This window comes from Panonychus citri, unplaced genomic scaffold (assembly GCF_014898815.1).
Source record: "Panonychus citri isolate SS breed McGregor unplaced genomic scaffold, ASM1489881v1 Contig00114, whole genome shotgun sequence".
Lineage (NCBI taxonomy): Eukaryota > Metazoa > Arthropoda > Arachnida > Trombidiformes > Tetranychidae > Panonychus > Panonychus citri.
Genome location: NW_026515519.1, coordinates 128,478 through 143,461, shown reverse-complemented (window position 1 = coordinate 143,461; position 14,984 = coordinate 128,478). Strand labels below are relative to the sequence as shown.

At 33.2% G+C, this 14,984-nt stretch overlaps 1 protein-coding gene across 1 annotated transcript; it reads right to left on the bottom strand.

Annotated features, from left to right (window-relative positions):
- Nucleotides 1-10,680: 10,680 nt before the first annotated feature.
- Nucleotides 10,681-14,981, bottom strand: LOC128390054 (PHD finger protein 20-like). The gene is given in 4 exon segments (XM_053349722.1): nt 10,681-11,390; nt 11,484-12,068; nt 12,071-13,298; nt 13,301-14,981. Coding segments are annotated over 4 exon segments (3,219 nt in total). The 5' UTR covers nt 14,618-14,981; the 3' UTR covers nt 10,681-11,301.
- Between the last annotated feature and the right edge of the window lie 3 nt (nt 14,982-14,984).

The window sequence follows — 14,984 nt, the reverse complement described above, 5'->3', positions numbered from 1 at the left end:
TTGCTTTATATAGCAACGGATCTGCTTTGTATTGATCGTGGAAAAGCTGTTCTCAGTTTTTTACTCTTTATCATTGAAGCTATTTTCAAAAGATTTAGATAGTCTTCTATATTGATTGACATTATATCTCATAAACTGTAACAGAATGATTCAATGACAATGGAATTATATTAGTCTGAACACGAAATTTCTCAGGTGTTTGAGGAGTAAGATCCACCTTTATATAACTATAAGGTAAAGCTGTTGCGTCTTCATAGGCTGCAACAAACTTTTTGATATTAATTGGATAAAGTTGTCGAGCCAACGCATAGATTTGTGCTTTGTCACGAGGATTTTTCATTAGTATAAGATAATGACAGTTCAGACTTATATTTCTCATATTCTTACCCTGATGAAATATATTCTGCACTATAAAAATGACGGAAACTCCTAAATGATGACTTCCTTTCGTGAAAAGATGCATGAGTTTCGGATCATCACCGCATTCATGCATAAGATCGTCAATGATAATGAGATCGTAACCGGAAGAATCTTCTATCATCCCTTGATGATGTTGTATATCTTTATGTTTAGAATAACGATCTTGCCATTGACCATAACACCACAGTATTTTAGAATTCTCATTTAATGAAGGTATTAATATATTTCTATGATGAATTATTCTTTCTACTAAGACCGTTTTCCCGCTTGATGTAGGTCCTGCTATCATACATGTGAATGGGTGTTTGAAAATAAAATTTGACATAGTGACACAAAAGTAATAAGTTTCAATTCTTTTTATTAAAGATTCGAATTTCATCGTAAGTTCAAGGATCAACTGAAAAATACAAAGCTTGGTTTTAGTCATCAATACTCGAATTCCATTTTCGCTTGTTAGATTTTAGCTGTGTCTTACCATCAACAATTTCTAAATTGTCCTGCTTCCAAACTTCCTTAAAATGGTTGCGAATATCCATGAGAGCCAATCCATAAGCCAGGATTATCAACAGCAGCGTCAAGGATATCACATCCTATTCCGAGAGTTGTTTCTTCAGCGTCACAGTAGACGATTATGCCAGTTCCTGTAACCATTAGTCTGTGTTGAAGCCATCGGCTCACAGAGTATTTAGAGTACAATAACGCTGTCAACTCACTGTATATGTTTTTACGCCAATTCGAATTTTTCTCCACAAACTGATCCATGTACCGAGAAACAGAGAATACCCACTGATCATTGTGTTTAAACGGATGTTCATATTTAGGAGCCATCCATTTGTGTGTGTTTGTGAGATCAGTGCTGATTTTGAAGAACTCACTATAACCACTGAATGAAACTTTTCCAACAATTGGCTTGGGAGATGAAACTTGAGAACTCATGTTTTTCAAAAAAAAAGGACACAGAGTAACTTTAACTTTGAACTGAAAACTTTAAATGGACACAGAGTAGAAGATAAAGTACAACTTCACAAGATGAAACAAGAAAATGTAATGAATACAAAAAATAAAATGTGTCTCTATTTATACCAAAACTGACGATAGCTGCGCCTCCTGGTTCATCCAGCCTTCGGTATCATTCAAAAGCGTTTCCAATGTTAACTGCTATAATAAAGTAATAAAACAAATGTCATTTATTAGTGCCATAAAGTTTGGAATACTATAGTTCTTTGTTTCTATTTTACAGCACCTGGATTTTATTGCTTACAAAAGAAAAGTTTAATGTTGTTTTCAAAATATGATGAAATTTTGTATACATTGTAATAGGTTGACTATTTACATTTAAAAGTTATTTATTTATATCCGTAGGGCAAAGTATTATTGCCTATTACTCTTCGTTTTTCAGAAACTGCTCTATATATTTTTTCAAACTTCTTAGTGCAAACTTTATGAGTGTACTTATCAGATTCGATATTAGTTTGCTTAACAGAAATGGATGATTGCTCTCCGTTGGTATAATCTTCTGCCATTTTACAAAGTTTCTGTAATGTGATAAGTTCCAGAGCTTTTGAAGTGAGTTTTATTCCTTTAACTTTTATGACCGTTTTCTTTTCACCAGTTGGAGACGTTACTTCGTAAGCGTAATTTTTGGGACCAAGCGTAACAAATTTATTACAGTAATAGCCATCAGGAATTTCATCAGTAAGTTCGCCGAGGTAATCTCCGCATTTAACAACCGGATCATTTTCTTGTTCGATAAATACAACTGAATCAGTGTCGAAATACAATACACGTCCTGGTCTAATAGACTCTATAGTTTGTATCAGATTGAAGAGCTCCAACCTTGCATAAGCTGTAACAAAACTCGCCACAGCAATGTTTGATTTAGATGATGATATTTCAGCTTCATAATCAGCAGCTACTTTATGCTGGATGAGAATAACCTCAGGTGATGCTTCAAAAATACCCATTATTTCAAGAGTGTCATCATTCATCTTTCTCCAAAGCTCAGCATAGTTTCTGACGATAGATGTTTGCATTAAATTATGATTTTGCGCAAACTTTCCCCAGAGACTGTTCAACATCAGCTTTGCAATACTCCTTTTGCCAGGATTCTTTGATATTTCCGTTTTTTCTAGTCCAATTTTTTCATGCTGCTCATAGTCATTTATATATTTTGTTTGAGAAGCTTCGTCTGTACACCATGTAGGCCAACCACTGGCTTGCTGTTTTATCTTAAGCCACATTGCTATATAATCATTAAAAAGATTCGGTGTTCGATCATACTGGAGAATTTGGTAGATCTTAATTATTTGATAACCGTTTTTAACTGCTACATTGAGCTCTTCAGATGTCCAAGTGTTTGTTATCATTCTTTCTTGGTCTGTATGATTGCAGCTTAAATTCGCTCTTGTATTCAAACAGGAAAAACAAAGAGGAAAAATAAGTTTTTTGCTGAATCTCAATGGCAAAACGGGGATATTTAACTTTTCAGGAGGTAAAACTTTGCATTTGATGAAACCAAAGTACTTGGAGACATCATTTGAAAACCCTTCTTCAATAAGTTTTGGGTGTCCTGCTGGAAAGGAATTCTTTTTGAGAACATGAGGATATAATGATGTGAAATCTAGATAACGGATTTTTTCGTTTGGTAAACATTCATGATAAAATTTGATGTTATTTGTTCTCCACCGAAGAAACTTTCTTTGATATTTATTGATCCGGTTTCTTTTATCTCATATCGATGTTTAATTCTAGTAGATATGTACTCCTCTTTTCTAATTTTGTTGAAGTCGTGTTCCCATATCTCGGTCAAGTTGAATCCTCTCTGGTTATAATATGATCGTTTGTTTTGAAGACGTTTGAATAGTTCTGAATATGTTGTTGGTTCACTCAGAAGAGTATTGATACCATCATCAGGATAACAATCGGGGCAACCATGGAAAAAACATCCGTAAAATTCATAAACGCGGTTTTGTTCTTTGACGAACCCATCAGCATAGAACGGTCCAATTTTAAATTCCCTCTGAATTATGAATTGGTTACCTAAAATATTTTGTTGGTAGTCTAACCAAACAGCTGCTGAGATTGATTGTAATCTGGAACAATAACCATCAATCGGACTTATCTGTAAGATTTCGGAGGAGAAGCTTCTTGAAGAATTTCCATTACTACAGAAGCCAGGTAAATCTTCTTTTATGGGGTTAAGGTCTGTTATTTGCTTGAAAAGCGTGAATTTCATCATTGCCGTCGTCAATATATCCACATCAGACCTACAGTACTGTACAATTTCTGTCTGCATATCAAAAACGTAGTCTTCGTTTTGCTGAGCCAAGTACCAAGTTTTGAATTCTTTTTGTGATTGGTTTCATCATCAAACCCGTAAACTCTATCATAGGTAATGTTCCTTTGTAGTTTTGGTTTGCCTTTGTGTTGAAATAATGAAGAATCCTTTTTCATTTCTGATATGTTAAATGACTTGCAGAGAAAGAAAGCGGCTGTTGTAGTAATAAGTGAATCAACAAAACGTAAATTTTTAACCTTGATGTAAACAAGCTTGGACCCCTGCATTATTATTTCAGGAATCGCTTGGAAGTTTCGAGTAAAGTCCTGAATCAAGAAATGGCCATCATATCCTTTTTGGTTATTTGCAATAACAGTCACAGTGCTGATCTTTTCTCGCTTTTGAGCTGCTTCCTCATGAGATAACTGCAGAAATTTTAACACACCTCAGATCCTTTGAAGATTTGATACCCTATTCACAAATCACATTTCTCAGTCCTTTTTTGTATGTTTCTAAATCAAAACAAAAGTGCATAATGTATTACATATGAGTAAATTTGGAGAGTGGAAGCTTGGGTATCATCAGGTTCTTAGCTGGCTTCGATATCGTAAAATATTAGGACAGAATAAAGCTTCATCTTGTTCTAATAGCTTTTGAGGTCAGAGGTGTGAATATACAATAATGCGGTGTGACTGTGAAATATCTTCACATTTTCGCAGTGATAAACATCACAAATATGAGGATCTTTGGTACAGAATTATCCAACACTTTGAACATTTGATCTTTGCCATACATATCTTTTCAGAAGATGATTTTCATAACATGTTGTTTTGAACTCAAGTTTGCAACGGATGCAACTAAGAGGTTCTGACTCAAAACATGGATTGCTATTACATTGAGCACATGAGTCGAGAAGAATGTTGATTCAGCCTATGTTTTATCAACATCTAACACAAAATGCTTCATACTGCATATATCCTTTGATATTGGTGATTAAATTATAATGATCAGCCAGATTTTCGGATAATCTTTTAACAGCATCTGGTCCTTTGAAAAGTGGCAGTTTTGTGAATCAACAACAATGATTTGATATGATGGTAATTTCTGTTGAATTTCGCTGATTTTGTCCATATTAACAGCTTTGTCGATATCTATAGATAGCTCACTGAAAAGCTGTGCGGCTAACAATTTCTGGTGTTTATTATAACGAATCAGCGCAGACCATTGAGCACTATGCATATCTGCTAGAAATTTACCAACTGCTAGGCATGTATCCACAAAACTCGTCTTTGTTCTTAATACATACAGTTGAGCGACGTTTGTTGAAAGATTATCTGGAGGTAATAACTGCTGATAACCTTCGTCCAGATCCTGACACGTTTTTATAATTTTCATCATGATTTCTAATGCTTTACCATCTAAAAATGCACCGCTAGATTGAGCAGTTTTCCGCTCTAGCTAGAAATTCTGTTTATCGAAATTTGAGCTCAAGTTAATGTAAAGTTGACGACCATCTCTAGGATTAGAAAAGGTTAAATTAACAATGTCCGCTGGTGCAGCTTCAGCAATGGAGCTATATATGAACCGTTCATAAGCAGCATTTATTGCGTCTGAAATGTTCAAGAAATCTAAGCTGTACTGATGTAGCATTGCCTATTTGTACTTTGAGTAGCTTAGTTAATGTAATGAAACCGTGAGTTGGTTTCCAACCACTATCACTTACCTGGAATTCGATTTCAGGTTCTATACAAATCAATTTGATTTTCAGCATCACTTTCTTGTGAATTGTGGAAACATGGTGAAGATGGTGCTGATATGGTTATGGTGCGTGAATCATCAAGAAATAACTGTCAAGAGCAATCGGTGTTTCTGTTGGATTCAGGATCAGGATGAATAATTTCGTCGATAACTAAATCTGGGTTGTTCTTTCACTTGGCGATGATGCATGAATATCCGAAAGAGGGCGGTATTCAGCCTCACGGCAGAGCTGATCAACTTCATCGTCTATCATAAGAATATCCTCTGAGCTCTATGTTGGCAATTTCGTCATCTTCTCCGGTTGGCTAGATGAGCGTCAAGTAAAGTTCATCATAATTTGATGGATAAATAAATTTGTGAGCCATTACTATGAACTTAAGGTGATGAAACGAGCGTGTGAATATTATCGATGTAACAAAAGGGATGAAATAAACTAATGTTAATAGCGATGAGCGTTTTATACTAGATAGTTGTTGACTTACCGATAACTGTATAAATGGAATCCAAAAATAAGGCTGTGATGCTGAAATAACCAAAGCAGATAGAAATCACAGGGTGGAAAGAGCAAGGGGTTAATCACAAGGAAGAGAGGCACAAGTGAGAGAGAGACACAAGTAAGAGAGAGACACAAATAAAGAGAGAGACACAAGTAAAGAGAGAGACACAGATAAGAGAGACACAAGTAAGAGAGACACAAAGGGAGAGACTAAAACTAAACGTTGAGGATGGTTGGGAAAACACAAAAAGGCACAAAGGTAGCAGAAGGAATCACAAGGATGAGAACAAAATCAAGACTGACAAACTTTTGGTTTCTTTGCTTTATAAAAGGAATTAGGAGGTCATTTCTGCGCTGTTTCATATTCTAGAACAAACAATAGAAAATTGCTTGTTTATGAGGATGTACATTATACTTTGCTCGAATGTAAAAGACAGTAAAGCTATAAATGAAATATAATAGAAACAATTGAACCACTTTAAACTTTTGTCACACAAGATATTTCAAGTGACTTTAGTAATAAATTGTAAAATTATTCCTTTCAATTATCATCTTTGTTAGCAGTCAGATGTTGGAATTACTTTAACTAAATCGTATCAATTGTTTAATTTTTCCTGTTATTGGCGTTAAAATGTTTAAGTGACTTTAGTAATAAATTGAAAAATCAATCCATAACATTTTCTTGTATTTAACATTAACGTTGATTTGTTTGAGTGATCTTAGCAATCAGCTATTAGTTATATTGATTCACTTTATTTATTATCAATTATTGCATTTCCGAACGTTAATGGACAAAACTGCCTGAGGCTACCCAGTTTAGACTCTTTTAAAATTTAGTCTTGTATATATTTTATTTTTCATTCACAGACTCCTCCTCTTTCACGTTATGCTACATACCTACTGTTCTTAGATTGGAAAGAATATTTTCTTTTAGCATCTTTGTCTTCTCTCTCTCTCTCTCTCTCTCTCTCTCTCTCTCTCTCTGTTTCTTTCTTGCTCTTCATTTTCAATCATCATCATTATCTTCATCATCCAACTGTCTCCTCTCCCTCTTTCTCCTTTATCAAACCAAAAGCAATCACTTTGACTCAGTTCAATAAATTAACTCAAGATTTATAATGCCTTAGGGCATAATATAGAAATTTGGAATCTATTGACTTACTTAAGGAAGCCATCTTTTATCCTCATCTCTAATCATCTTTTTTACTTGTCTGTGTTTACTCATCTTGTTTCATTCTAAGTATTATTCAATACATCAGATTGGAATGATGAACATGATGATGATGATGAGATTCTTAAAATCAATAATAATGCCTCAAATTGTCATCTTCATCCCTTAGCAATAATCATCATTTGGGTAAATTTTTTTCTCCTTCAAAAGTAAACTTTGTCTTCGGATGGAAATGAAAAACTCCCAGATACAAATATGTTGTAGCATTTATAATGAAGATTCTATGTATCGGATAATAATGGTTATATTATTATCGAATTTAATTTAATGAATTTTCATTAGTTTAATCAACTTTTTATTGCTCTCAATGAATCAAATTGAATATTGGAAAGGTTGACCGCAACAATCAATGAGACCAGTGACAATAAATATCAATGATATAACAATTGATTAATTAGAAAGATCAATTAGAGTCTGATGAATGGAAAAGACAAGAAATAGGAAAAAATCAAAAGTTAACGGTGAATTTGAAAGAAAAATCAGTAATGGTGGAAAACTGTTCCAGTCAACTACAGATGATATTTATTCTTGGGGTGAATGATGATCTCAAAGAATTTAAAAGGTCCTAAGTGAAAATGGGTTAGCATGTCTCCACAAAAATTGGTGATGAATAAATGGTTTTTTCATCTTTTCCTTTTCCTATTCACCATCACTCATTTCCCCCTCCAGCAAACACCACCACCACCGCCATCATCTCAACATCATCATCAACAACAACAACAACAACAACGACATTATTATCATTATAACTTTCGATATTATTTCAAACTTTGCTCTTGGATTTTCTCTCACTCTTGAACAACAAGCTCAATCAGTTGGAAAAATTGGAAGATCAAAGGAAAGAAACATAATGTGTATTAACAATGATTATGATGATGGTCATCATCATGATGACCCTAGGTCAGTGTGAAGTTGAAAAGTGACTTTTACAAGTGGATAACTTTATTTTTGTTTTACTCGCTATTTTTTTCCTTATAATGTAATCTAATATAAAAAGAGTATTAGAACTTTTTTTTTCATCCAACTCTGATTCTGGAACTTTTTTCTCTTCTTTCATTTTCCAAGCCAATCCCTTTTACCACCCACTTTTCATGATTCTCTCTAAATTCTGGTTATATTGTTATAACTTTCTCTCTCTATCTGAAAAGCTCCTGTTAACCACCTTTGATTGACTCTAATCAACAACGATCAACAGTAATCATCTTCACATGGAAAATGAATCAACCAACTGATCCATGAAAATATATTTATGCTCATGGATATTTTAGTTATCATCTATTTAGGCTCATGGTTATCATGTAAATCACCTTGAAAATCCTAATGGATGAAAAACTTTAAGTTCAGTCAATGTTCAGATCTAATTAGGTTCATGGTGGTTCGGGCAATTTTTCAGGGAAATGGTCAGAATTTCACTATTTCTGTCTCAATTTTAAATTCTAGATTAAATCTATATTGTTTATTTAACTTTATCATTTGATAAATATTAATAATCTTTACTAATTTGCCTCCGGCCATTTGATAATATTAACTTTCTTAATATCTATTTTCATTTCTCGTTTCAACTTATCAACAACTTTTTCATAAGTTAATAGTAATTTATTACCATACCCTGAACTTTATATTACAAAACACTGAATGTAAATTATTACAATTCATTCATAATTAATAAACTATCGGGTGACCGAAAATGAGTGAGCATCTCACGAACCTTAAGTTTTGGACCCACGTTTCTATACATTTTAAAAAGTAATGACATGAGTCCAAAATGTTCGGCTTTTTCTAGGACGCACGGTTCTCAAGATATCAAGTGGCCTGAAAAGCGAACGGTTGACTTTGGACTCAAAATTTTCGGTCAAAGACATTCTTTCTGACCTATTATCTTAATTACTTAAGCTCATCATTATCTGAAGTAAGGTTCTTGAAATCAAAAATGGCCGGAATCAACGAAATTGCTTTCCATTATAAATTTCTCATAGAAAATCGCGATTTGGCCCTAAATAAGAACCACAGCTGCATGAACTTCGAAAATTCTGAAAAAATTCACGATTTATAATTGATCGATGGCGCTTTCAATGGCGTTTGAAATTTTATTCTAGGACCTACCATTCTTGAGATGCTCACTCATTTTCGGTCACCCGATATTAAAGATGAAAATCAATTTAAACATGAGAGTAAATCCTTCAATCCACTTTAATAATACAATAGTTTTCCCCATATTACTTAACCTCCCACTCTCACCACCTTAGGCAATTGATTGTTAATAAATGATAAAGCTTAAGTCTTTATCATTATGATGAGAAATTTATTGATTCAGTGATTTAATTTAAAGTCTCAATTGTTCATCTAATTTGATTTATTAAAAGTTTCATTTGTGAACAAATTTCCATCCAGTTTCCCTTAGAGTTTCAGTCAAAACTTACCATTAATATTGAACATATTAACATGATCGGAATTCAATGTTCAATAATCAATTTATACAAGATAATTGATTTAATTGTTTACTCATTTTAATTTGATTCAAATTTTCATTCAGTTAATTTTGAGTTGATCTGATTTCGTTTATGGGACAACAGCGCCACCTCTTGGATTCGATGTCAAGTTTGATTGGCTTTCTAATCATTTGGTTTCTTGTTGATTGTTTGTTTATTGTTACTTGATTTTAATTCTAATTGTTACTAATGAAAAGTTGACTTTAATTGTGATTTAATTAAGTTAATTCGTTAATTATAACCTGTGGTGATCAACGGGGATCGATAATTTTTCTTCCTATTAATTTGTGATCATGTTTATTTCTACTTGATATTTGTTGGTGTTTCTATTGGTGATTATGTCTCTCTTATTGAAGACAGATGATTGTTTTCTTTACTCATTATCCTGATTGTTAAATTTAATTGGGATAATTAAGGCTTATAAGTCTAATTATACTATGATTTTGGTAAATATGAATTGACAAATTTAATCTGATTGCCTAAATTCATATTCCAATTGATGGTGAGTTTTGTTGATTTGTTTTGAGTTTTTCGTTTTTAACTTGTCGCTTTGTTTTTATTATTCTTATGCTTTCAATTTAATTATTTCTTAAACATATTCTCAATCATTGTTATGTTTTTATTGATTAAATGTTCATTTTTCTCAAGTACTGGAATATGAAATGAGATAAAATGATTAAGAATATTGTGATTTGTAGATTTTACATTTTATTCATCAAATTGTTCATTTTACTGCAATTATTTAATTCAAGTATTTTCTCCCCCTTTCAGATGATCAGAAAGACCTAAAAACAAGGTAACCTAATTTAGATTGATACACAAATGATGTTTCATTTAATATCAGTGATGGATTAGATGATTTGGCGAGATGCAATCAACAATTACGTTAAAATTGATTACAATTCAGGTTCGTCATTTACTATTTTTGTTAATTCTTTAATCTAAATGGTTGCGATCAGCTGTTGCTGTTTCATTTCGGCTTTTCAAATGAACATTTCAACTCAATGTGTTCAATTTTAAGGTTTTTTTTTAATTTTTTTGCGTTATTTAGATATTTAAGACAATTATCTGTAGGAATTGATTATAATACATTGAATTTATAAGCTGGTTGTAAGGTATTAAGCAAAAGGAAGTAGAGAGAGAGAGAGAGTGAAGGAGTGAGAGAGAGAGATGATGAGTTACAAATACAGATGATTTTTTTTTCAAATGAAAATACTGAAGAAACGATTCCATGTGAGATGATTAATTGTGAGATTATCCTGTGAAAAGCTCAATGAAAGGATGAAAGATGACAATGAAGTGACGAAGGCAACAGTTTTAACTGGTTAGATAATCTTTTTTTTTGTCAGCGATTAATATTCAGCATCCGAATCATTTTTTTTTGTGAATAGCCAATTCTAGTTGAATGAATCCATTTTGAATGTTCAATTGGTTATGTTTTAAATTAATTTGGTTCGTTTTATTATTTACAAACTCATCTCGTACATAAACTTATCTTATGAACAATTTCTAAATCCTTATAAAGATCTTTAATTATGTTTTAAAGGTGAAAGTATCTTGTTCAACTTTAACTGGGTCAGGTCAAGCCCATACTCTCTTTCTAATTCATTTACTTTAGATTCGAGAAGATCTAATCTCTTTCCAGTCGATTTTGAATATCCAGTATATGGTCGATTAAATTTTGTCGACAAATAGCTTGATGATCATCTTCTACTGTCCCTGAACAAACAGATGAAAAGAAAACGAGAGAAAAAAATATATAAACAATTAGAACTCTTTAAAATTGTCTTAATGTTGTAATGTTTCACTTACCTTCTTTAATTGCTGTTTCATGATGATGATTAATATTCACTTCCATTTTAATTGTTGAATTAAAAGCCTTTTCTGAGTCAAAACTAGAATCTATTGTTGGTATTCTTGGAGTCAAATGATCACCGCCAAGTGATAGAATAGGTTTAATATCTAATGAATCTGATTTTGTTTCTTGTTTGGGTAACAATTGATCTTGACAATTAGTAATCATTTCCTCACAATCCATTGGTTCATCTTTAACTAACTGAAAATCTGGTCCATTGCTAGGGTTTAATTTAGATGTTTCTTCGGTTAATTGTGATGATGTTAGATTGGTCACATGGTTAATTGATTCTTCCTCCTTGATTCCATTTAATTCACCATAAGATGATGCAATAAAATCAATTAAATCAGTTCCTTCAGCAATCTCATTCTCAAGATCATCAGGAACATCATTTTTATCTTGATCAGTTGGAACTGTTTCCAGAATGTTTTTCGAAAAGTCCAATATATCGTTAATCATATCGTTCTCATTTGCTTTCAATGTAGCAAAATCATTTTGAACAATATCTTGTTGCGTCGAAATTATTTTTGACTCTTTAGGTGTAACCAGGAACTATTCCAAGCACTTAGATCAATACTTTTAGAATCTACCATTGCTATTTTTCGTTTCAAGTCATGTATAACATTTACTACTTCTAATGCAGCGCTTAACAGTTGATTAGTTGTCATGATCTTTTTCTTGTTAAGTAGAGCATCTGAAGAATTGATTTTATTTAAATATTGACTGTCTCCAGGTAGAACAGGTAGTGAACCATTTCTCAACCAAGTCCAATCATAATTATATCGAGATTTTTCACGACATCCACGAGGATTTTTGCATATGAAACAAACGTAGACTTCAGGAAGATCTTTCTCTGATTTGATTCCAAGGCATGAACCATGTTGCCAAGTTAGACAACATTCGCATTGAACCATTAGACCAGATTCTTTTCTTAAATCACAGATACAATTGACCAATTCATCGACATCATCACTTTCGTGAATTTCTCGTATAGTTCGAGGATCACTAAATGGAAGAACAGAATTTGGAATAGGATTGGATTCATCTAACATCAACATTGATGGTGAAACACTTGAAACCTTTTCAACAATTCGCAATTTATTTGATTTGTTTAACTCGCTGTTGAAACGGATAAAGTCAGTTGATGCTTCCAATAGTTCAGATTTTCTTTTACGTCCTCTCTTTTTACCAGTCGTAGTTGGTGGTGGTGGTGGTGGTGGTGGTTGGGTGATTGGTTGATTATTGTGATCAGATGGACGAGAATGTGAATCCTTTCTCTTTGTCGGTAAGGGAGTGAGAGGAGGAAGAGGTGGATGTGTATCTTTACCAATTGGTGAGGGACTGAATAGAGTCACTGGTGAATTTGACGTATTTAATTCACATGGCACTTGTAGTTCCAAGGGCATATATACATTGAAATTACTTTTTAAATGTGTATCAGGAGTGGTTTTGAACGGAGTTGATGTCTCTAAATTGTTTGACAATGGATTAGTCTGTTTTCCAGTATTACTTTTAGATTTACTACTAGATTTAGTTGATGACTTTTGGCTGGTGACAGTGCCTTCTTTATTTACAGTTGACGATTTTTGTTGGTCATTTTTAACTTTTTTACTTTTTGATGAGCTTTTACTAGTTGGTTCTTTAACTGGTGTTGTTGGTGTGACTGTAGCTGCCACTGTTGGTGATGGTAATGATGCTGGTGGTGTTTTTAATGGCGTTTGCACTACTGGTAAAGATTTAGGTGTTTCTATTATTTTAATTGGAAGTTGGTTATTGGTTTTAGATGAATTATTTTCTGATTTTGGTGTAGATTTTGTGGAATTGATGATGTTGGTGGTTTAGGTGATTTTGGTGGTTTTGATGGAGTTGGTGGTGATGGTTGTTTTCTTTTAGGGGGTCGAGCTAATTCAGGATGATAGTGTTTCAAATGTCCAGATAAAGTTTTTTCTTTTCTAAATGCTTTTGTACAATTTTCAGCTGGACATTTAAAATGATTGTGATCCTCTTCAATGAAAAACTCTTTCTTTGGATGTGGTAATACTGGAACTAAGGAGACTTCCATTTTAGGAGTTTTATCATTAGTAGATTGAACTGGAGTAGCCAATTTGACCATAGAATGTTTTTCTGGTGGTTTAGTTGGTGTTGCTAATGTAATTGGAACTTGTTTTTCATCACCTTTATCCACTCTCATCGGTGATTTTTGTTTAATTGTAGATTTCACTTCCTCTTGATTGCTAGTAGTTGTGAGCTCGCTACTTAAAATAGGTTTATTTTTCTGGTCATTTGTTGTTAATGATTTGCTTTGAAACTGTTCACCCAATGTCGCCTTAGGTTCCTCTTGTAGTCTTGCTAAGAGATCTTTATCCTCTTTATCCTTTTTTTCCTCCTTTTCCTCCTTTTCCTTGTTTTTGGCCGTTAAATTTGCCAAGATATTTTGTTTGTGTGAAGATTTTGATGGTGTTTTGATATTCGGTTCGACTGTTGTACCAATTTTAAGTTTCTCTTGACTTTTACTCGGCTGTTTACTTTTAACTGGCTGTTCGGTTTCACTTGGTTTCGGTGAATCCTCTGATTTAGTTGAAGGCGGTTTGCTTTGTCTCTTTGGTGGTGCTAATTCAGGATGATAGTGTTTCAAATGTCCAGATAAAGCTTTTTCTTTCCTAAATGCTTTTGTACAATTTTCTGCCGGACATTTAAAATGATTGTGATCCTCTTCAATGAAAAATTCTTTCTTTGGTAACACTGGAACTAATGAAACCTCCATCTTGGGTGTCCTATCATTCTCAGTTTGAATTGGAATAGTTGTATCAACCACAGTCTGTTGAATAGCTTTAGATGGTTTACTTGGTGATATAAGAGCAACGGGAAATTCTTTCTTCTCATAATCCTCTGGAAGTGGTTCCATATACTTTTGCTTAACCTTCTTCCGATAACCATCATAAAAGATAACATTATACGCACCATCGGGAAAATAACTGGCAACCACTCCTGGATAATCTTTACCATCTGACCATCGAGCTAAAACTCTCTCACCTATCTTATATTTGAAAACAGGCGGTGGAGTATCATTGTTACTTTCTGGAGCACTCATCAGGATGTTGGTATAACAAAATCTGATGATAATGATGGTGGTGGATGGAAAGATGGATGGTGTGTCTCTCTCTCTCTCTCTTCTTCTTCTTTCTCAACCTCTCTCTCTCTTCTTTCTCTCTTCTCTCCTCTCTCTTTTGGGTGGCAACTATTAATGACAACAATGTGATTCCAAGTATAAATGAAAATGAAACAAAAAAATAAATGGTTAGTCTACAATTTATATTAAAACAAATATAATTAACAAAAAGAAAAACAAAATAAGGTAAAAATTAATCAATCAGATCACACATTGTATTAAGTTACTATTGTAAATCCATTTTCTTGAAGCCTTTGTGAGTGTGTTGGATCAACTCTTGGAGACTTGA